This window comes from Indicator indicator, chromosome 34, assembly GCF_027791375.1.
Source record: "Indicator indicator isolate 239-I01 chromosome 34, UM_Iind_1.1, whole genome shotgun sequence".
NCBI classification, from domain to species: Eukaryota; Metazoa; Chordata; class Aves; order Piciformes; family Indicatoridae; genus Indicator; species Indicator indicator.
The window spans coordinates 5376683-5400617 of NC_072043.1; the positions used below are offsets into that span (position 1 = coordinate 5376683).

A 23935-nucleotide genomic window follows, 5' to 3' on the forward strand; every position below is an offset into this window, starting at 1 on the left:
GTTATAACCTGACCACCTCACGCTGGCACGCTCCTCCAAAGCCAGAAGGAATCTTCCACTTCTTCTAAGGCTCCTGGATGGTGATCCAGAAGCATTTGTTGTTACAGGTGGTTATAACCTGACCACCTCATGTTGGCACACTCCTCCAAAGCCAGGAGGAAGCTGCTTCCACCTCTTCCAGGACTCCTGGACAGTGATCCAGAAGCATTTTGTGTTGCAGGTGGTTACAGCTTGATCACCTCACGCTGGCACGCTCCTCCCAAGATGGAAATGGGTTTTCTCCATCTGGAGGGGGAGATGTGGCTTCGCCTCTTCCTTGTCGACACAGCAGTCGGTCTGACGAGACATTAAAAGAGGAGAAGTGACCTTTCCAGCAGTCTCCAGCTCAGAGGAAGGAAGAGCTGACCCCCCGTCTGCAGGGAGGCACAATTTGAATATGGATAGGTCGGGAGAGTTGGTTATCCCCACGCCATCTCCCAAATAATAAGCTTCCAGAGATAATGCTGTAGGGCCATAGAGAGGATGGAAACAGGAGCAGCTGCTTCTAATTTCACTTCCTGGGGAGGGAGGCGATGCTGGGAGCACCCCGCATTCTCTGCACATATTTTTCATCATTATAGGCAGAAATGCCAGAGCAGTGACAGATATTAATGCAGTTCACGCCAGGAGAAAATCTTCTTTCCATCAGACTCCATGTGCAGCAAGAGGCCAGTGCCATTTGCAACCCTAGGGAGGATGTGTTTGAAAGGAGACGTGTGTGTGTGTGTTTTGTTTTTTGTTTTTTTTTTTTCTTGCCCAGCAACTTTTATTGCAAGACAAAGTTCACTTTGGAAAAAGGACAACTGAAACCATCCCACTGGGAGCTGGGGGATCACTCCCTGCCCACGCAGTGGACCTGGGTGGAAGCGTGTTTGCAGCAGGGCTGGGAGTTCATGAAGAGTTTTGGTGTGACTCAAATTGCCCTCTGCACATCACTGTGGAGGTGTCATTGCTCTGTGTGGCAGGGTTTGGTGTAATTCAACTCACTCTCTGCATGGCACCTTGGAGGTGTCATTGTTCCATGTGGTAAGGTTTGGTGTAATTCAAATCACTCTCTGCAGGTCACCTTGGAGGTGGCATTGCTCCATGGGGCAGGGTTTGGTGTAATTCAACTCACTCTCTACATGTCACCTTGGAGGTGGCATTGCTCCATGGGGCAGGGTTTGGTGTAATTCAACTCACTCTCTACATGTCACCTTGGAGGTGGCATTGCTCCATGGGGCAGGGTTTGGTGTAATTCAAATCACTCTCTACATGTCACCTTGGAGGTGGCATTGCTCCATGGGGCAGGGTTTGGTGTAATTCAAATCACTCTCTACATGAGACACTGGAACAGGTTGCCCAGGGAGGTTGTGGATCCTCCCTCCCCAGAGGTGCTCAAGGCCAGGCTGAATGAGACCTTGAGCAACCTGGGCTGGTGGGAGGTGTCCCTGCCCTTGGCAGGGGGTTTGAATTAGCTGATCTTTAAGGTCCCTTCCAACTCAAACCTTTCCATGAATCTGTGTCACCATGGAGGTTTCATCACTCCACATGACAGTTTTTTGGGACCTGAGGTCCCAGCCTGTCTCCAGTCATGACACAGAGTGATGCCGTGAGCTTTGCAGATGTACTCCGGAGAGGGCTGCACTTCCTTGCACCCCTCAGCCTCCTTTTATTTGCTTATCCCACTAAATATTCATCAGTAACATTTAAGACAAAGGAAAGAGATAATTACAAGGGGAGAGTTTTTTTGCAGTATTAAAGGTTAACAGAATTCTTGGCATTTGTGCCTTGTCGATCTCCATATAATTATGCTCATTTCCCAGAATTCAGAGGCGACTGTGCCTGTTAAGGCTCAAAGATGGTACCCCGGGAATTAAATTTATGAGATCATTTCTCCAAATCTTCAGATTCAAACCCAGCATCTTGCTTAATAGCATGACTATTATTAACATTATTCTTGGACGCTGAGCTCGGTGAGGGTCAGAGGACCAGCTGCAAAACTCAAAGCGATGCAGGCAGACAGCAGCCTGCACAGTTTTTATTCCCAAGCAGCATTCCAGCAGTTTGGCAAGCCTGGGTGCCTTGCAAAATGAGACTCGAGGTTGGGAAAAAGATGAGCCCTGCAGAAGTGCAGTTCCTCAGGTCTGAGGTACATCTGAAGCAGCCCCTTTTTGGCTCTGGCTGGTTGGGAGTCAGAAAGCAAAGCTTGGATCTCACCTCCCTGTTTTTGAAGGTGACTGATCCAGGTCCAAAGGCACCTGCAGGCAAAAGGCAAATCAGTGTCTCCAGGAGAGTTTGGTTTCAAAGATGCTGAACACCTGGCAGTGGGTTGGGGTTTCACCCAGTGCTGCTGAGCGTGCTCAGTGCCTTCAAAAGAGAGATTGCAGGGCTTTGCTCTTCATCTCTGCTTTGTGTTGAACTTCATGGTCTAAGTCAAGATACCTCCTCCTCTCCTCGTGCTTCCTCTGCCTGGTTTGCTTGGACTGAGCAGCTTTGAGGTAGGAACTGGCTTGGCTATGGAAAATTCACAGATTGCATTGGGTGGGAAGGGAGCCTCAAAGATCATCTTATCCAACCTCCCTGCAGTCAGCTGGACACAGTAGTGCAGGTGAGACCTCAGCAGAGCAGAGTGACAGAAGCCCCTCTCTGGCCTTATTTGCCACACTGCTTTTGATGCAGTCCAAGGTGCAGTGTTGCCTGGCCCATCGGTAATGCACATCTGAGCATCCTCAAGGATGCTCTTGTGTATCTCCGCAGATGTTCAGGATGGCAGTGCTGTAAGGGGTGGTTTGGCAGGTAGTGATGAGGTTTTCTTCCTGCCCTGGCCGTCTTCCTCTTCCTTAGGTGATAACTTCTTGGTTCCACTGTTCTGTGTCCAGTTTTGGGCATCACAGTATAAGATGGCAGTGAAGCAGGTGAGAGGTTTGGAGAGCATGTTTTATGAGAAGTGGCTGAGGGATCTGAGTTGTTCACCCTGGAGAAGACAAGGCAGAGAAGAAACAGTATTGCTCTCTTCAGCTACCTGAAAGAAGGTTGCAGTGAGGCTGGTGTTGGTCTCTTCTCCCAAGTAACTAACAACAGGATGTAAGGTACTGGCCTCAAGATGCACCAGGGGAGGTTTAGGTTGGGAATTAACCTTTGCCTGAAAGGTAGTGAGGCATTGGAACAGGCTGCTCAGGGAGGTGGTGGAGTCACCATCCCTGGAGAGGTTCAGAAAACATGTAGGTGTGGCACTCTGGGACATGGCTTTGTGGTCATGGAGGTGTTGGGTAAAAGGTTGGACTTGATGTTCTTAGAGGTCTTTTCCAACCTTAATAACTCCATGATTCTCTCCTGAGATGCTACAGGCAAGTAAATTCTTCTCTGGCTTTGGCTTTGGTGCTCCAACTTGGAACAGGTGTTTGCAACCTGTTGGAGGACAGCTGCTCCTCTAGTTCCTCGTCTGCAGCCAGCAGGAGACAGCTGCAGCTCAGCCCAGGGTGTGCCCTGGAAGGAGTTAACTCACCTGCTAGAAAACTCCTCAGGTTCTGAGCAGGGAGTGACAAACCCCAAGCTTTGCAGGTTGTTTTTATTTTTATTTTTATTTTTATTTTTTTTTCCTAAAGGGCAAACAGAATGTTCTTGGGGTTTGGGTTTTGTTGTTGTTTTTGGTTGTTTGGTTGTTTTTTTTTAATGACATAGCACAGGGAGCAGGGCAGCAGAGCTCCTGGTGTGGCTTTAGGGGAAGGCTCCCAAAAGCACACTTGAGTTAGATTTAACAGGATGGTTACTGTAAGTTCATATAAATGCCAGTTAAATATTAACAGCATCTTTACTGGGGGATTAATGGGGTCTCCAGTGTTGTTTTTAAAACACCATGAAGAGGGTGCTGATAGTCACTGCCTGCTTTAGAGCACAGGATTGAGGACCCATGAGGATGCTTTCTGCATTCAGAAAACTGGCCTAAAAACAACCCCTACCAGGCAGGAATGCCTTTGGGGTGAGCAAGGCTCAAAATATCTCCAGCCAAGTAAGGCTTTCCATCATTGTTTCTTAATTGGGGCCACCATTAACGAGAGGATAAATGAGTCAGCAGAGCCTCCCGGTCCTTTGTGTCTGTGCTGAATGGATGGAGACACTGAGGGCTCAGTAGTTATGCAGGAAAAGCTTCCCCCAGACTCTCCTGTGTCATTTACCTGACTAATGGCAAGAAAATAAAGCACTTTTTTAGTGTGATTATTTATTTATTTGTTTAGTTATTTATTTTCGTGGAGAGCAATGGGGTTATGAAATCATGTTTTCATTCTGGAGGAACGAGAACAGCACAGGCATAAATTATGTTTCCTGATTGTATTTAGCCATTTCAGATTAAAAACAAACAAACAAACAAAAAAAGAAAGGACTAACTTTCCACTTTAGGGTTATTGATTGCCATCTATCAGCTTCCTGAAAAAGGGGAAAATTAAAAAAAAAAATAATAATAACCCAACCTAAAGGAATTAAAAGCAAAATCTGGCTGTACAAATTGCTTTGCTATGACCTACTTATTGAAAGTAATTTCTTTTTTTTTTTTTTCCTTCTCTTTTCTTCTTTTTTTTTTTTTTTCACTAGGAATGAGATCTCTCAGTGTGGGGAGGGGGTGGTATGGTAGGTATATAGGTTTGGGTTGGATGGGAGGACCTCTCAACCATCCCTTCAAGCAACTACAAACCAAAGAGATGCTAGAATTCTGCTGAGAAAGCTGGAAAAAAATAAAATGAGGCAAATTGGGAGTTTTGTTGTTGTTTTGTTGTTTGGGTGTTTTTGGGTTTTGTTTTTTTTTTTTTTTTTTACTTGATAGAGGAACTGTAACTGCAATTTGGCATCTGGTTATGAGCTTTTGGGACCACTCAGATCTGCTTACAGAATCACAGAATGGTAGAGGTTGGAAGGGACCTCTGGAAATCATCTGGTCCACCCCTCCTTGCTCACTTGCCACCCCCCTTACTTACCAAGTTTAGGCTTAGATTTGCTTAAAAGCCTGAGACTGGGGCAGCATTTGCTGGAAAGCTCCCATGCCTGGCAGAAGGAACTGAGGTCCGCTGCAGCAGGCTGTGGGAAGCACAGGTCTGAGCCCACAGTTCTATCTTGAGGGTGTTTGTCAGAATCCCAGCATGGTGGTGGTCTGAAAGGACCTCTGAGGATCATTCAGTCCAAGTAAGGTCTCCCAGAACAGGCTGCCTTAGGACTGCAATGTCCAGGCAGGTTTGCAGTCTCTCAGAAAAAGACTTTTTTTGGGGGGAATTGATGTGACTGAGTTTTTGAGGACTGATTTGCTCTTTGCTCTGCTTGCAAGATTCCACATCACTACTTATCACTCCCACAGAGATGCTCCTCTGCAAAGCAAACCCACAGGTTCTTCTTCCTCCTAACCCCTTCTTCCCCATCCATGATTTCAGCATCCTCCCTACCAGTTGCCATCTCCCAAGGGGAATATCCTTCCTTTGCCTCCATCCCTGCTGCTGCTCCTCTTCCTAACACAGACCAGAGAGATGCTTGTGGTCTCTGCCAGGAGAGGGGGGCCTTTAGCCTTGCTTGGAAAGAAGGAGGTTGAGATAGATAAGGAGATAAATATAAACCTAGAGAGTGTCCGTGCTTTGCATGTTCGGTTTGTCTGCTGCCTGTTGCTTGCTACAGAAAGGGAAAGGGAAAAAGAAAAAAAAAAAAAAAAAGGACTTTTATCTGAGTAGGAAGAAAGGGAAGAAGCTGAAAGCAAGAGGCTCGGATAGGTGCTGCTTTGCAAGCAGCTTAGCCCGTGTACGGCAGACTCTTCTGCTGCTGTGGTCAAAACCCACCGAAGGAAGAAAGCCTCTCTCATCCCTAGAGGAGTCTACAAAGCTCTCTTTCTCTGCCTGCTGAACCTTCACAGCTGGACTCAGTTGCTGGCTCCTCTGCTGCTGGAGCAACTGAATTATTTAAAGGAACCTTGATTTGGTTTTCTCTTTGCTGTTTTCATGCGTTGTGTTTATTGTCTATAGATATTTTTATAGTCTGAAGCAATTACAGCTGTCAGGAAGGAGACGAGCTGTGACAGGCTGATTTATATGTACGATGTACGTATGCAAGAGAGCTGGAGACAGGGAGATAGACCAGGGATTCTGCTGGGCTTTAGTATGCAGGAGCCAGCGATACTGGATTTAAATTCCTTGGGATTGGCAAACAAAGCTGATGATCTCTTAACAATGGGCTAAATTCAGCCCCTTTGCAAGGGGTTGAAGCTGCTCAGCAGGTCCCGTTCGTTCAGCCCCAGCCTCCCAGGCGTTCAGTGCAGGCAGGTGTTTTCTCTCCTGATTTAAGATGTTCCTGGCAATCCGGGCCTGAATGCTGTGTTAAAAGGTTAACTGGCTGTGGTTATTGGAGTCTCTTTGGTTTTGCTGACACAGGAGATGGTCTCTGCCCAGCCAAAGTAGCCTCCTCACAAAGACGGCAAGCTCTTGCGTGATGAGTGTGGTGATGGCGCTGTGGGTCCTGCACATCAGGGTGTTCCCCAGTAGGGAACAGGTAGCGTGGTGAGGTCCTCATCCTGCTCGTGGTGCTTGCATACTGAAGCAATCATCCAGAGCAGAATCTTTTATGCCTTCACTGACTTGTGCACTTCAGTGCAACACCACAGCCTGTTCGAGTAGTTTCAGCTGATGGTCTTGCTTCGTGCACTTAGGTTTCAGGACAACCCCCCCCCCCTCCTCTCCCCACCCCCATCCCATTTTGTGGTCCCAAAGGATCTGCTGAAAGCAGGTGGTTACCCCTCCCCTGCCAGACCGGCCAGGAGCAGAGTAAACTGCCGCTGAGAGCTGAGGAAAGCTGCTGTTCCCTCTGGGAAAACGTAGGACCTGAGGCAGTGCTGAATTCAAGGAGCAGAGAAGCCTTCCGAAGTAGCGGTGGAGAGACTTGCAAAGCAATCCCCTTCTCATGCCACCTATCAGCAAGCACAATAATAATAATAAAGCTTTATTTGATTGAGTGTTTCCTCTGCCCAGCACAGCTCATAATGTTTTAGAGATTAAATGGCACAGTTAGTGAATTAAGCAGTAGTTTTACAGAGGGGATTCGGAGACTCCAGGGATTAGTAACGGGCTACGGATCCTTTCACATCTAGGTCACCAGTTTGAATCCTGCTCAGGTTGGCAGCGATTTCAAGGCAAAAAAAAAAAAAAAAAAAACAAAAAACCCCAAAACAACCAAAAAACTAAACCAAAACAGCCAAGAAACCACCCCATAAATTGGGGCTGTGTAATAGCTGCCGAGCCTGTGGTAGGGAGCAGAGGGAGAGAGGACTTTTGGATAAGGTCCTGTGTCACAGAGAATTCATTAGGGACAGAGAGTGGAGGGGGTCCGGTTTACCCTGCCCAAGCTTTTTGAGGGGTGCAGCACCTTGAAATCTGTGGCTGGGCTTTTGCTGGCTTTGCACTTGCTCGCTGGTGGCTCCAGGACTTTTTGCTCTCAGGATGGCTTCCCCAGCACCTTTTTACTAGCATGAAACTGTGCTTGGAAATATTAATGTGTTTAGCTGCTAGCAGGGGGAAGGAGGAATTGCCTGGGATAAGCAAATGTGATATTTGCTAAATTATGAGCTGATTAAAAAAAAAAAAAAAGTGGGGACCGTGCTGGTGACTGGGGAGGAATTTCCCACTTCAGCTCCTGCTGTGTGTCTGTGAGGTACAGTGCTCCTGCCTCTCCTCATCACCACCTGCCTGACTTTGAGGGGTGGGGGAAGAAAGATTATCCTGTGCCTCAGTTTCCCCTCCTGCAAAGTGGCTTTGCCACCTGGGGAGGGGATGGTGTGGAGGGAGAGGAGGGTACAAGTGTTAGAGGTGGTGTGGTGCTGACTGCTGGGTGGAGGTAAGAACAGCGGGGAAGCGGAAGGAGGGGGACTGGGGGGGTCCTGGCATCCCGTCCCCCAAGGAGCGTGGTGAGGTGGGGGTTAAAGTGGGTGTCCTTAGCCGGGGCTGGCGTGTTCAGGAGGCGCTGCCGCCGCGCTCCCTGCTCCCCGCCGCTGTGTGTGTGTGCGGGGCTGTGCCGGGGGTGCGGGAGCCAAAGTGCCGGTCAGTGATGGAGCCGCTGCCATGACAACCCCGGGAAATCAGCCTCCGCGCCGCCCAGGGATGCTGCCGGCCGGCGCTGGGATGCTGCTGCCGCCGCCACCGCCTCGCCTGTCCTCCCATCGCTGAGGCCAGCTCCGGCATCCTGACATCCCTTCCCTCATCCTGCATCCCAATGCACTGACATCCCCCTCATCTCCTGCATCCCGGCATCCTGGACCAACCCGCCTTTGGGACCTGACAGTGGGGCTGGAGGAGCAGAGGAACTGCCGGGCACCCCGCAGCCCTTTCCTCGTGGTGCCTTCTTGCGGCTGGACCCCTTTGCTAGCTCGCTTCGGGGGTGTTGGGGGTTTTTGTTGTTTTTCTGGTTTTTTGGACTCGGGACAAGTGTGCGGGAGCAGGGTGCAGCCAGGAGGCTCCCCTGGCGTCTCCTCGCCCAAGTGAGCCTCGGACTGTTTCCCGGGAAGAGCCGGCTCGCCCAGCGTCCAGCACCTTTTGCCACTTCTCCTCCTCTTCCTCCTCCCCTCCCGGCCCTCCCGTCCTCCTCCCTCACCCAAGGATACTGGGGACTCCCTCCGGATGCCGCTCGGCAGGCTCAGTGCTCGCAGGCTGCCTTGCTCCTGATCTCCGTGGAGCTCCGCATCGCTCGCCCCGGTTGTTTTGCTCCCCTCCTTCCTCTCCCTCCTCATCATCTTTCCCCCACCCCCTTACTTTTTGCTCCCGGTGGCCTTGTCGGGTGTGTTTTTTGGCCTGTTGGAAAAGTCCCTGCTGCCCAGGATGGGGGTCGGTGGGTGCTTAGCCCTGCCCTGGAGGTGCCTAGTCGTCCTCTGTCTCAGGCTGCTCTTCCTTGTGCCCGCAGGAGTGCCCGTGCGCAGCGGAGATGCCACCTTCCCCAAAGCTATGGACAACGTGACTGTGCGGCAAGGGGAGAGTGCCACGCTCAGGTAGGAGACGCTGGGTCTCTATCTTGGGGGGGACTGGGGAGGGGGGGTCCTGCTGCATGAGGACGGCAGCCGGTGCCTTTGGGAATGTGACTCTGTTTCCCCATGGGGATGCATCATGTTGGTTGGTCGGGCAGCAAGTCAAGAGGGCGATTTGGGCGCCAGGGGACCGGGCTTTGGCTCAGCCCCTTACAGCTGTCTGTGGGAAAGTTACTGGGGGATGAAAAAGGGGGAGTGTGATTCCCTCTTGGCCCCCTGCCTTGCAGTGTTGCAGTTCCTGCTGTCAGTGCTTGTGGCTCGGGCGCTTCGCCTGTGTTTGGTGGGGCTAAACATCTCTTTGCTCCTGGGGTGCAGCCCTGAGGGTGCCTTGATGTGTGCCAAACCACCTCAGGGTGGGGAAAGGGCGAGTTGTTTACCTTCCGCCGGGTTTTGTGCCTTTTCCCCACGTCCAGCCCTGCTGGGATGAGGGGAGTGGGGTTGGGGCAGGCAGATGCTGCCCTCCTTAAAAAAACAAAACCACCCTGCTCTGGAGGCAGGGCGTTTGCTGTTAACTCGTTGGGGTGGAAGGGAAACGTGGGGCTAGGCGTTGCGCCGGGGTGCTGCTGGTGTGCAGGGGCTGCCAAAGAAGCTGTCGGGTTTGATCGGTGTAACTTCTGGGACGTCTGGCGGCCGGATCCCTTGTCCTCAGAGCAGATGGGTGCAGTCATCCCAGAGGATGGTTGATAGGCACATTTAAAAAAGAAAATATATCAAAAGGCAGGGCTTAATTGCGGCTCTGGGAAGCGGCACTCGCAAGTCTGGTGTGCTGGGGAGTGACTTTCTTGCATAGGTGACACGAACATCTGCGGGGCCAGCTGGGTGTGTGCGCTCAGCGCCGCACTCCTGCTTTACGCCAGCGAGTGGAGCAGGGCCAAGCCAGGGCAGGGAAAAAAAAAATAGAAGAAAACCTCAGGAGGAATTCTCAGCCAGGTCTCTCTCCTGAAGCGGTGGGAAGACTTAAACCGCGGCTTGGTTTAGCCCCTGGATGTGTGAATCCTCTCCGTGTGTGTTTTATGTAATCATGGAAGCGTAGAACGGTATGGATTAGGGATTAGAAAGGACCTCCAGAGACCATCGAGTCCAACCCCCCAGGCAAAAGAGGATCACCTAGGGCAGGTCATGAAGGAATGCATCCAGACAGCTCTTGAAAGTATCAGGAGGAGGAGATTATTTCCTGCAACTTGTCCGTTTGCAGCCAAATGTCTCTTTTAATCCATCCCTTGCACGACCCCAGGGTTTGTTTTGTGTTGTGTCACCATCCCTGGGTGTGTTTAAAAGCTGTGTGGATGTGGTGCTTGGGGATATGGCTTAGTGGTGGACTTGGTAGAGTAGGGTTAATGGTTAGAGTCTGTACAGGAGGTTTAATGGTTGGATTCCATGATCTTGAAGGTCTTTTACAGCTTAAATAATTCTATGATTCTATGGAAAAGAGGCTTGGAAATAGGTGGCTAAGGGGGAAGGGTGGTGTGTTTCTCCTAGGAATTTGCCTTCCTGAGTTTGACTTAAAGGTAGCTCCTTTTCTCTCCCGGCTCACTGAACAACTCAAGCACTGAAAATCTTATGGATCTTGCCATGGGGTATCAGAGAGGGGAGGGGGTTGGGTTACTGGAGGTCTAGGCAGCAAAATACATGGGAGGGATGTAGCAGCAGCGTGGCAAAGACACTGGTGCCCTGCAAACTTACTGGAAAGAGGAGAGTTGCTTGTGCTCTGATGGGGGCCTGCAAAGGGGTTCTGGCACAGATGATGCCAGGGCAGAGCCCTGGATGCTCGATAGAGGATGAAGGAAAGCTGAGGTGAGTCAGCAGGAGGGATGCTTTCCTTCTGTCCATGAAGGCTGGTGAGAAGCAGGCCTGCTCCTAGGAGATGGTCCCAGGGAGAGAGGGCAGGCAGTGGCTTGTCATCACCCCAGAGCTGCTGTGTGCTCACCCCAGCACAGCTGGGGAAGTTGTTCTGGTGGCAAGGCATGTCTGTATGCCTACATGGGCAGCTGGTCTATACAAGTATGCCCCAGGAGATGGACACACAGGCTTTGCTGTGTAAAGTGTTCTGCTGATGTTCCTGTTGTGCCAATGAAATTCCTGCCCCTGGAGTGAGCATTGCTCTTGGATCTTGGAAATAAATGGCTCGCTGCTGCTGCCGGCTTGGTGCACTGGTTTGGTAGCTGGAGAGGTGGAGGGCTGTGTTTTGCACCAGCATTTTCCTTCTGTTTTGAGGTGGGAGTGGTTAATCTAGCCCACAATTGTCCCCCCCTAGTAGGTCCCAGTCCCCACAGTGTTGTGGCAGGAGCTGAGAGAAGTGCATGTGAAAACCACATTCATCCAGAGGAAGGAATCAAGGAAGCGTGAATCTTCCTGCCTGCTCCCCTCCCAGCCCAGCGCAGCCATCGATCTTTTGTGGAGGAGTTAACTTGTTCAGAATAGCAATGCTGCTGCTCCTGGGCACCTCCTGCCCAGCAGAAAGACTTTAGCTCTGCCCCCACCCCAGCCCTGCAAGGGTGGCAGCCAGGGAGGGAAAAATAGAATAGTACCTCCTCTTTGCCCATTTATTTCCACGTGAGGTGGGAGGACAGTGAGTTGCAGCCAAGGATATGGAAAGGGAAGAGATGTTTCTAGAGGCCTCATCTTGAGTTTCTCATAGCCAACAAAAGGTAGAGCAAGCTGACAACTTAGCAGCAGAAGTTGCTGCTCCTCTGAAGCATGTGGGAATTGTCCCTGCTAAGGGAGAAGAGGGCTTGGCTGTAGGAAATGGTTTATTTTATCTGGGGTGGACCCCCAGCTGCTGCTGAGCAGTGGTGGCCTGTCAAGGAGGCTCATTTCAGCTCCATCCCTGCTGCCCCTCCAAGCAGAGCTCACTTGATGCTGGAGAAAGAAACTGGACTGATGAATGTGGGGAGACTTCTTCACTGTGAAGGGCTCAGACTTTGGTCCCTGCAAACCCATAAAGCTACCATCAGGAGTCAGTTTAGGACCAGAGACATTCAGATGTTTCCTTGTGTCTCGTGATGTCTGCTGGAGGGTGAAGTCATGTGTCTTGCTTTGGTACCAGCACTTTAGATCACTTAAAATTGATCACTTTAGATCATTGAAATCTGGGTTTAGACCTTGGGATAGAGCTACCATCTAGGATAGAAGGGGCAGGATTTACTCCTAGATGCAGCAAAAGCTGCAGGAATAGGACAAGGGTTTGTGGGTGCTGGGTCCAGCAGCTTGGTGTTTATACTGATGCATGTGTTGGGGCCTGAGCTGGGGCTGCTCCTGCTCTTGGGGTTCCACCAAGGGCTCACAGGTGTAGGAAGGTCAGGGCTGGCTGTCTTGCTGGAGCTCACAAGGCCACGTCATGAGGATACAGTCACTCTGCATCCCTTCCCACCACAGCCAGACCAGTAACGAACGGTTCATGCTGGAGAGGACCCAAGCTGAACTTTCATCAGGCACTTGAACCGAGTCCAGGCGCTGCTGAGACCTTTGGAACAGTTCTCTCAGCACCAAAACAAATGGCTTGATTATGATTTCACTTTAATTGGCATCAGTCAGCACTTTCCACGGCAAGGCTGTGCTGATCCCATCAGCATGCACAGGCACTTGTGTGATTGATATCCCCCCCAAATTTGCAGGTGCCTCCCTCAAATTCTCTGGCACCCCAGATCTGGCTGTAGGGTGAGAGCCACTTCATTCACAGGCTCCTTCCTCTCTGTCTTTGGGGTTTTTGGCAGGGTGATGCAACGTCTTTGTTTATTCCCCCTTTGATTCTGATGCTAGAAGTCAAATCTGAGTTTGACACTACTCAAAGCTTCACTGTTTTTTAACCCTGATGCTTCCACCTCAGGCTTTTAATAGAGACCATGCACATTGCCACTGAGATCTGCCATGGTTTACCTAAGCTTGGTTTGCAAATTTATTTTGCTCCTGTTGTGCTCTTGAAATAATTTTGGAGAAATGATAACTTGGCTGTGAAACAAAACAAAATCAAGCATGTTTGTTTGATGGATGCAAACAGAAAGTGATTGTTTGCCAAGCCAAAGAGAATCTATCACAGGAACGAGTCTGTTTTCTGTGACTCTTTGCTGCTCCATCTTTTCCCCTTTTATCCATGGGAAGAGTTTGTATTGTGTAAGATGGGAAAACAGGGCTGGTCTGTGATGGATAACAGGGCAGTGTGCTCCAGAGCAGGTTTTGGGGAGTCATTCATGCCCCTGTTCCTGCCAGGGCTTGAGTGATGAGGATTCTCCACTGAGGTTTTGGGCAGCTGCTTTTGTGGTTTGCAGTCGATGAGTGCAGAAAAGGCTGGCAAGGGGTAGGGGAAGCCACTCAGGGCTCTCTTACAGTGCTGGCAATCCCTATAGCCTCAGGGCTGAGTGATGGAAGGCTCACAGGGCACTGCTCAGTGCGGGGCTGGGCTCCTGTGCAAATAAAGAACACAAGACAGTGTTTCATGAGAAGGTCCAGCCGTGATTGCTAAAGCTCATTTGCTAGCTGCCCAGGTCGCTGTCTGTTTTGCCCAAGGCTCCCCACTCCCCCACTCTGCTGGTGGTAGGAGCTGCAATTACCCCAGAGAGGGAGTGGTGCTTCTCCAGCACTTTCCCACACCCCCAAGGACACCCTGATTTACATGCTGCTTATCACAGCTCTCCCATCTCCTGCCCTGCCCTGCCTGGCCAACTCCCTCCAGCCTTGCACAACCACCCAACTCCTTATTACCAGGTCAAAGTGAATTGCCTTCCTCAGGGCTCAGGCTGTAGGACACTGCTGCCAGGAAATACTTACCCCATGCTGATGGTCTCCAGGATTATCACTATGTATTTTTTATCCAGCAGAGCACTGTAATAAGCTGCCTAGAGAAGTGATGAAGTCTCCATCTCTGGAGACACTCAAAACTTGCTTGAATGCCTTCCTCTGCAACCTGCTGTGGCTGAGCCTGGTCTGGCAGAGGTGTTGGATTAGATGATCTCCAAAGGTCCTTTCTAACTCCTACCATACTTCGATTCTGTTATCTTAGTACAATTATTTATTTCAGTCTCAACCCACAGCATAGGTTGAAGCTCCTGACTGCTGCTCTGCCCACTTCCCAAGTGCAGGCTGCAGAAGCCAAGGTTTATTTACTTTGCTTTCCTTGGTTACTGAGCAGTGAAGAACTTCTGAGCACTTGAGATTGGGTGGGACTAGCCCCCAGTGGTCCTGTGGGCATAGGCTGAGAATGAAGCTAAGTGCCAACTCAGTAGATATTAACAACCAAAGTTGATTCTCCTGACTGTTTCAGTATTTAGTGTGCTCCCTTTCTCTTTCAAACCTTCCTTCTCCTTTATAAATTCGGGGTTGTGGTGGCCCTTCTATATGAAGGTGAAGAAGGAGAGCAAGTTGTCCTGCATCCTCACCCTTGCTAGGGAAATCAGTGCCAACAGGAGCAGTACTGAGTGCTAGCACTTGAGTTTCTGCTTCCATCAGTGCACTCATCTCAAGATGCTGGGGGCCCCAGAGCTGGACGCAGCACTGCAGGTGAGGTCTCCCCAGAGCAGAGGGGCAGGATCCCCTCTCTCCATCTCTGACCACCTGCAGAAGCATCATTGTTTTTCTCAACAGGTCTAGGGAAGTTCTGCTACCTCTCTACTCTGCCCTGGTGAGACCACACCTGGAATACTGTGTCCAGTTTTGGGCTCCCCAGTTCAAGGGAGACAGAGACCTGCTGGAGAGAGTCCAAGGGAGAGCCAGGAGGATGCTTAGGGGACTTGAGCATCTCCCCTGTGAAGAGAGACTGAGAGCCCTGGGGCCATTTAGTCTTGAGAAGAGAAGGCTGAGAGGGATCTGATCAATGTCTATCAATAGCTGAGGGGTAGGGGTCAAGTGGAGGGGGCCAGGCTCTTTTGGGTGGTTCACAGTGATAAGACAAGGAACAATGGGTTCAAACTTGAACATAGAAGATTTCATCTCAACATGAGGAGAAACTTCTTTACAGTGAGGGTGACAGAGCCCTGGAACAGGCTGACCAGGGGGGTTGTGAAGTTTCCTTCTCTGGAGACTTTCCAAACCCACCTGGGTGCACTCCTGTGCAGACTACCCTGGGTGATCCTGCTCTGGCAGAGAGGTTGGACCTGATGATCTCTTGAGGTCCCTTCCAACCTCTGATATACAGTGATACACTGCTTTTGATGCAGGCCAGGCTGCCTTTGGCCTTCTGTGCTGCTAGTGCCCAATGCTGTCTCCTATCCAGCTCCTTCCCCACCAGTACCCCCAAATCCTTTTCTGCAGGACCGCTCTCAATCTCATCACCCCCCAGTCTGTATTGATATCAAGGGTTACCCTGACCTAAATGCAGACCCTTGCACTGGGCCTTATTGAAGCCCGTGATGCTCTCCTCAGCCCATGGAGACCTCCCAGCAGTGGGGCTGCAGCAGTCCTGCACTGCCCACGTGTGCTGCTGGCGGCTGTTGGTGACTGCTGAGTCGATCGCTCTGCTTGTGATGGCATCTTTCTGAAAGAGGAGTTTATTGCTAAAGTGATATGTCAGCAAATCTTCCCCCACCTCTTTCCCATCTCTGAGATGGAATCAGCTTAAAGTGAGGGGGGGGGATTGTCATATGCATGGATTACATTTTTTTTTCTTCTTTTTTTTTATCTTTTTTTTTTTTTTTTTTTTCCCCTGAGTGCAATTTCCATCTGAGATGAGACAAGCTCTTGATTGCTCTGCTAGAAGAGGGTTTCCCTTTATAGCTCTCCTCATAGAACTGCTGCCTCTGGTTCACTTTCTGGACTGAGGTCTCTCAGGGAGCAAGCATTTTTTTTTTTTTCCTGGAGCTCTTGTCTCCATTGTAGAGTTAAAACATCTCCAATCCAATTTACCAGTCCTTGTGAGATTTAAGTCAAACAAACGTGGACCCTACTCCTCTGGGATGGGAAGGGCCAATGGGGAGGAAGAAGTATAGAAGAGTAGGGAAGTGATTGTGCTCCTGTATTGGTGAGGGCACACCTTGAATACTGGGTTCAGTTTGGGTCCTTTTACTATAAGGATGTTGGGATGCTGGAGTGTGTCCAGCAACAAAGCTGGGGAAGGGTCTGGAGAACAGAGCTGGTGAAGGAGCAGCTGAGGGAACTGGAGTTGCTCAGCCTAGAGAAAAGGGATTGAGTACAAACTTCATTGCTCTCTACAAGTGCCTGAAAGGAGGTTGGAGTGAGGTGGGGGGTTGGTCTCTTCTCTCTAATATCAGATGATAAGAGGAGAGGAAATGGTCTGAAGTTGCACCAGGGGAGGTTTAGGTTGGAGATGAGGAAAAACCTGTTTACTACAGGAGTGGTCAGACGCTGGAACAGGCTGCCCAGGGAGGTGGTGGAGACACAGTCCCTGGAGGTGTTCAAGAAACGTGTGGCCATGGCACTTTGGGACATGGTTTAGTGGCAAGGTGGTGCTGGGCTGATGGCTAAACTTGATGATCTTAGAGGGCTTTTCCAACCAAATCAATTCTGTGATTCTACAATCCTGTTAGAAAGGCAAGGAGGAAGGGTGGGCAGAGCAAGCTTGCAGGTGACAGAGCTGGCCAGTGGCTGAGGTGACATTTCTAATGGCTAGGCTGAGGTGGTGAAATGGAGGTTCAGCTCTTAGCCCTGTTATCAGCTCCTCATGTCATGTGAGGCACCCTCCTAGGTCCTCTCAGAGTGTGGATCTGTGTGCGGCAATCGCAGCACTTCCTTTCACTGGCTCCGTGAGTCATCTGCTTGCCTTGCAGTCTTTTTTATGGCAGGATGTGTCCCTCTGTAAGGAAAATGTAAAGAGTGTCCTACTGGAGGGCACCACAGCTGTCCACTGCTGTCCTGCCCTTGCCGGGAGTTTGAAGGGGCTACTGTGACAGTTGTTCAGTTGGAGGTGCCAAGGGATTGTCATTTAAGGGGTAAATGGTGGATGGTTGGGGTACTGCAGAGCTGCTTGGCAGGTGGGTGGTCATCAAGGAGGAGCTGAAGGAAAAATCAGAGATTGCAGACCAGGAATTCCTTCAACTGCAGGTCTACTCAAAGGCCTTCTCTGCTGAAAAGCTGCTTTCATCATGTCCCTGAGCTAACCTAAGCCTTGGATCTAAGCACTTGTGTGTGACAATCCAAGGGACAGTAACTGGTCTCATCTCTAGCTCATGGCCATCCCTATGTGCAGTCCCCATGCTGCTCTGTTCCGCCTTGGCAGAGACCTCTGGGCAATGACCACAGGGCTGACAGCATTGCACACTGTGAGTGGGCAGCTCCGTGGGTGTGTCCATGAGAGGTGGATTGGGGATGCATCTTCTTCAGCTTGCTCAAATTGTTGTCTCTTCTGGTTTCAGTGGCGTTACTCCAACTCCTCCTGTTGGAAGAAGCCTCCTCTTGATCTAGAATTGTTCTTCCCTCCTCCCAGACCTGTCTGGACCTGCCAGGTTTAGGTCAGACACCTTTATTTTCCTCCAGGAGAAGGGAGAAAGACCAGGAAGGAGCTAATACAACTGCATGGGTGGGAGACAGGGCTGATAGACATTGTAATGAGAGCAGAGAGCCAAACAAGCAGGCAAGCAGGGAAATGCAGTCCCACTAACGACACAGAGAGATTTATGCTGACAAAGGGGCTGGTCCGGGGCTCATTAAAGTCTTCTGGAATCTTTATCCTAACCGTAATGGACTGTGCATCAGGTTGGAAGAGAGAGTTTTCAGCTTGCTGCGATACTCACACCCTGACTGCCTTGCCTCTGGAATAACAATGCAGGAAGGTCCCAGCAGAAAGAGTCTGCTCCTGGTTGCTTTGCAAAGCAAAGCACAAAGGAAATACCTTCTGCTCTCCCCAGGTTTGGATTTCAGGGGTGCAAAAGCTGTGAAGGAGCCAAGTCTGAGGCACCAGTTTAGCTGTCTGGATGCTGCAGAATCTGCTGAAGTGCCAGAGATGCTTTAATCAGTAGCATGTGTCCCTTTGTCAGTACTGTGCCCCTGTGGCCAAGAAGGTCAATGGTGTTCTGGAGTGCAGTTAAGAAGAGTGTGGCCAGCAGGTTAAGAGAGGTTCTCCTCCCACTCTACTCCGTACTAGCAATGCCACACGTGGACTGTTGTATCCAGTACTGTGCTCCCCAGTTCAAGAGAGACAGGGAGCTACTGGAGAGAGTCCAGTGGAGGGCCACAAAGATGCTGAGGAGGTTGGAGCATCTTCCTGATTAGGAGAAGCTGTTTAGCCAGGAAAAGAACAGCCTGAGAGGGGATCTTCTCAATGCTCATCAGGAGCTATAAAGGGTGGAGGTCAGGAGGATGGGGCCAGGCTCTTCTCAGTGGTGGCCAGTAGTCAGTGGGTACAAACTGGAACCCGGGAGGTTTCACTTAAATTTTAAGAGAAATATCTTTACTGTGAGGGTGCTGGAGCCCTGCAGCAGGCTGCCCAGAGATGTTGTGGAGTCTCCTTCTCTGGAGACTTTCAAAACCCACCTGGACATTGTGATCCTGTACAACCTGATCTAGCTGAACTTCCTTTAGTAGGGGAGTTGAACTCAATGTTCTCCAGAGGTCTCTTCCAGTCCCTACCATGCTGGGATTTTGTATATTAAAAATCTTGCCTTAAAATAAGGATTCCTCAGCTGGCTATGAGCAGTGCTGGCTCTCACCACCAGCAGTCATGCTGGGAAGCATTTATTAGTTTAGATGCAAAGAGAGGAGGAGGAGGTGCAAAGAGCAAATGGGTGGGTGCAGGATGACTGAAGGCAAACTTGACTTTGCAGCTGGATTGTCCCCTGGAAAAGGTAGTGTCAGTGAGATAGAGAGGAGGTCTGGAGAGCTGAGCCTGGTCTGAAGGTGGGTACACCTTTGGGGCGAGTGCTGAATAGGAAAGGACACCAAGGGTCAAATGGGAGACGTGCAAGTCCAGCTCTGCATGTCAATGAGGACCGAGTAAATAAGGAATAAAAGCACCTTCCAACATGAGCAGCTGGTGAAATATCACAGGTTTTGTTTTTTTCCCAGAGATGGGAGATTTTGACCGGCTCTGAGCCTGCAACCACAAATGGCTCTGACACCTGCGTCTGTTTTATCAGACACGTGCAGAGCTCCGGACAGGATCCAAACAGTCATTACTTGGGATTTTGGGGCCTGTGATATTATTTTTTCCTCTTTTCAAATGTTTTTTTCTTCCCCCCCCCTGCCTCTCCCCCCTCAGGACAGATTGAAAGAGTTGGGGCTATTTGGTCTGGACAAGAGAAGGCTCCAAGGAGACCTTCTTGTGGCCTTCCAGTATCTTAAGGGGGCTACAAGAAAGCTGGGGAGGGACTTTTGAGGGTGTCAGGGAGTGATAGGACTGGGGGGAATGAAAAAAAAAAAAAAGATAGAAATGGGTAGATTCAGATTGGATGTTAGGAAGAAGTTTTTCACCATGAGGGTGGTGAGACTCTGGAACAGGTTGCCCAGGGAGGTGGTGGAAGCCTCATCCCTGGAAGTTTTTAAGGCCAAGCTGGATATGGCACTGGGCAATCTGATATAGTGTGAGGAGCTGGAACTAGATGATCCTTGAGATCCCTTCCAACCCTAACAATTCTATGATTCTTTTTCCCCATGTGGGGGATCATAACTTTCCCAGCTTCACATCTGCTGGTCACCAAAACCTGCGTTTTTCAGACTTAGGTTCTTTACACATCTAAAAAAGAAGCACAAGGTAACAAAAACAAATTCTCTAAGGTACACAAGAATAACAGAGCAGCTCCAGTTTCAGAGCCACTTCTGAATCTCCAGATGGTTTGGAACCTACAGATAAGCTTGAGGAGGGTAGATTTAGATTGGTTGTTAGGAAGAAATTCCTCAGTGAGGGTGGAACAGGTTGTCCAAGGAGGCTGTGGATGCCTCTTCCCTGGAAGTGCTCAAGGCCAGGCTGGATGAGGTCCTGAGCAACCTGGGCTGGTGGGAGGTGTCCCTGCCCATGGCAGGGGAATTGCAACTGGATGATTTTCAAGGTCCCTTCCAACCCAAACCATTCAATGAAATCCATAAGCACAGAACTGGTGTTTGAAGATATGTTTAGATTCTTACCCAAATCCTCCAAATTCAGTAAATCACAGGGCTTTAGTCCAAGGTAATCTTTATTATCTTGCATCCTTTTATAGTCCAGCATGAAGTTCAAAGGAAGAATGACCCAGGGGAATAATTGAGCAAGCATTTTCCATGTCTCTACAGGTTTGATGCTTACCTTGCATTATGATTCAGTGGGCAAACAATTTCCTCTTGTGCTTTTATTCGAATATCTGACTTGTAGTAAGAAAATACAATTTATTTTTTTTTTAACTTCTGAAGCAGATATTTTCACTTAAAAAAAATCCATTTCTTTTGTATATACTTTAGCTGGGAAATATCTAGTTTAGAATTTGCCCTGTTGGGGGGGTTGGGGGGGGGGAGGCGCAGATTTGGGTTTGGTTGGTAGAAAGGGAAAAAAGTATTTCTTGCTTTTAATCTGAGTTTATGAGTTCATTGAATTATCTTGTCAAATTCAAGAGGAAATGCTTTTATTAAGCTGTAGTGAGGCTTTAACATGCCTTATAGGAAACAGTGCAATTTTGATTCCATTCAGCCTCAGAAGGGAAGGATTTCATGATACACAGAGTTTTCTTTTCAGCTCAAAAAAGGTCTTTTCCCTTCTCATCTTTGAACTGCTTCACATTTTGGAGTCTTTTCTATTTTTTTTTTTTTTTATTTATTATTTTGTCATCTTTCCTGTTGCTTTCTTCTACTCGGAGGAGCTGTTCTGCTTTGAATCAAAGTCGATGTGAATGTGTAAGAGATGTGATTTAGTCCTCTACACACAGGAGGAGCAAAAGGCATCCCTTAGCCTTGACTTGGTGTACTCATGAAAGGAAAAGAAGCCTCTCCCCTCTCTGGATGTTTGTGTGCTGTGGCTGGGGAGGGCATGGCCAGAAGGTTAAAATCTTGCCTTGGGTTGTTATTACTTCATCATAAAGGTGGTTGGTTGAGGGAGATGCCTCCACTGGTGCGTATCAGCTGGGTCTCCTAAATTTCTCTCTCTGTCCTTGGCTTGTGGCGCAGCTGCCATTTCCTTGCTGGTTTGAAGCCAGCAGCACACAGACTGTTGACATTGTCTAGTGAGATGTGGGGCCCTTCACCTCAGCCACCTCTGAAAACAGCATGCCAGGCATTTCTGGCCACGCAGAGCTTCACTTGGTGACCTTCATCCATTGAAATGGCACAGCCCTAAGGAATCTCAACAGACAGCCAAGGTCTGCAGAGATCACTGGGTGGACAATGCTGCTGTGTGAGTTACTTTAGGTGATCCTAGAGCAGGCTAAGTATAGATTAGACGTTAAGAAGCTCTTTTACTATGAGGGTGGTGAGAAACAGGAACAGGTTGCCTGGGGATGTTGTGGATGCCTTGTCTCTGGAATTGTTTAAGACCAGGCTGGATGAGGCTTTGAGCAACCTGGTTTAGCATGAGGGGTCCCTGCCTGTGGCAGGAGGGTTGAAACCAAATGATCTTTAAGGTCCCTTCCAACTAAGCCCTTCTGTGATTCTATGATTCTCTCCTAGTATAGCAGGGGTGTTGTACTATATGGTTTTCAGAGCTGCCTTCCAACCCCCATGCTGGGATTCTGTGTCATAAATATCCCCTTAGCCCTTCCAGAAGAGGCTTGAAGGCTTGATGTCAATGTGTTGGTCAGGAGAAACTTTACTCACCGTGCTGGAACCCAACCCTCCAGGTACAGAGAGGAGCTGCAGCCTGAATCTCTCCCAGGTTCAGTGGGAAGAGAAGGTGCAGAACGATATCCTGAGCTCAAGGGGTTTGGGAAAGGGAGGCTGGAACCCCGTGGGGCTGCTGAATCAGGGTGATGGGGAGGTGTCAGCTCTTCCTCTCAGCTTCCCTTCGCAGCGCCAACTGTCAGTAATTTAACTAACGTTTTGTAAATAAATGTGGCATTCGGACAGCTGTCAGCAGGCCTGTTATAAACACTCCTTTTGTCACTAAAAGCTGGCAGAACCGCTCTGTTTCCCCTGCAAACTCAGCTCCCACAGCCAGTTAGTTCCTGAAGCCAGGGCTGTCAAGGAATGGCTTGCCGGCCGGCGGCTGGGAGACCACAGCTTCGCGCTGGGAGCCCGGCGAGGCGTTGCCAGGACCTGGTGTGAAGGCAGCTTTTCCATCTCGAAAAGAAATAAATGAGCCTGATCAATGAGCAAGAAAACCTATCAGAGTGTGGCTGCAGGGCTGCTGGGTTCCCAGCCAGCATCCTGGGGAGTCCAGCTGCAGTGCTGGTGGTGGCACTGGTTCCTCTGCCATGTCTTCCCAGCCCCGTGGGATGCACAGGTAGGATGAAATGGGGAGCTCAGCCTGTCCTGGGCTTTGATGAGCCAAGGGAGCAATTTGGCACTGGCACCAGGCATGGGGTTTTTGTTGGAGTGTGGGCTCCTCAAGCATCAGGCTTCAGTAAATTTGGTCTCTCTGGGACTAGGTTGGATTTGAGTGGGAGAAATCTGTCCTCTGAGCCCATCCATCTTGCTCAGCATGCTTGTCCTATTAGGATCACATTCCAAACCTTCAGGCAAACCTCCTAACAATCCTGACTGGTGAGGGGATGCTGTTGTCTTTCTCCTCTGAAGTCTCCATCCTGTACTGCTCCTCTCCTCTCATCTTTCAGCATCACAGAATTAACCAGGTTGGAAAAGACCTTTGAGATCATCAAGTCCAACCTATCACCCAACACCATCTAATCAACTAAACCATGGCACTAAGTGCCTCATGCAGTCTTCTTTTAAACACTTCCAGGGATGGTGACTCCACCACCTCCCTGGGCAGCCCATTTCAATCACTCTTTCTGTGAAGAATTTCTTCCTAACATCCAGCCTAAACCTCCCCTGCAGCTCTAAACAACCCCCAGTGTTTGTCTCCTGGTATCAGGTGGTAGCACTTTGAGCAGTCAGCACCTCCAGCCCTGCCGTGCTGTGCTGATGGGTGATGCAGGCAGTACAGAAATCAGCACATGACATCTCTCTCTCTCTCTCTAAGCTGCTATAAAATTAGCTTCATCTCAAGTGGCAGAAAATGATCATCTCCTCGCTTGAGGGCGATGAAGAATATTCCTGAGTCACTGCTGGTGATGAAACAGGCAGAAAATCCAGAGTGGTACACAACTGCCCACTCAGTGCTAATCGCCGAAGCCATTTGCTGCTGCAGAGCCTTAGGATGCAGCTTCCTCCTCCTCTCCCTCCCTTTCATCCATCACTCTCCTTAGCGACCTAGGTTGCAGATCCCAGCAGGGACAGAGCAATTTCCTGTCCCACCAGTGAGGCTGCAGGCTATGAGCATCTCCTGCTGCCTCACTGTTCCCCTCTGGGAAGAGAGGAGGGGGTCAAAGCTTCCTATTCTTAAAGCAAGCCAAGGAAAAAGGTGGAGCCTGCCCTCCTTGGTCCTGTTCCAGCCAGGTTGTGATCCTACAGCCTGGCAAAAACTCTTCTTCAAGCACACCCTCAGCTCCACAGATCTTCCTTGCTGTCTCTGAAGCAGCTGCTGTGCACAGGAGGATGTTTCCTTTCACTTTTCTCCCCCATCAGCTTTAGTCCAAAGCCATCTCCTTGGATTTTCATGTCTTGAATAAAGCCACCCTCTTTCCTACAACTGCCAGCTCTATGCTTGGGAGCCTCTTGCCAAGTTTGCTAGTGACTAAGGCCAAGAAAACCCTTCAACACCACTGATGATCAGAAGCAGAGCACTATAATACTTCCCTTTATTGCATATGCTCCCTGGCAGCACGTTAAAGCTAAGAGCTCCTCGGAGAAGGCTTCCTGCAGGTTGTGTCCTGACAGCTTTCCCCCAAAACTCAGAGAATTGTGGAATGGTTTGGGTGGGAAGAGACTTTTAAAAGTCATTTAGTCCAACCCCCCCTGCAGTAAGCATGGACTTAT

General features: G+C 49.7%; 1 protein-coding gene across 3 annotated transcripts in view; it reads left to right on the plus strand.

Annotated features, from left to right (window-relative positions):
- The window catches only part of LOC128978005 (protein CEPU-1), a 459628-nt gene that overhangs the window by 257684 nt on the left and 178009 nt on the right, over nucleotides 1-23935 (plus strand). For 2 of the 3 annotated variants that reach the window (XM_054395732.1, XM_054395734.1), the window contains exon 1: nucleotides 8856-9022. In XM_054395732.1, the coding sequence (XP_054251707.1) occupies nucleotides 8856-9022 (167 nt within the window). Of the gene's footprint in view, nucleotides 1-8855; nucleotides 9023-23935 lie in introns of those variants that run through there. The other variant, XM_054395733.1, reaches the window with a different exon arrangement.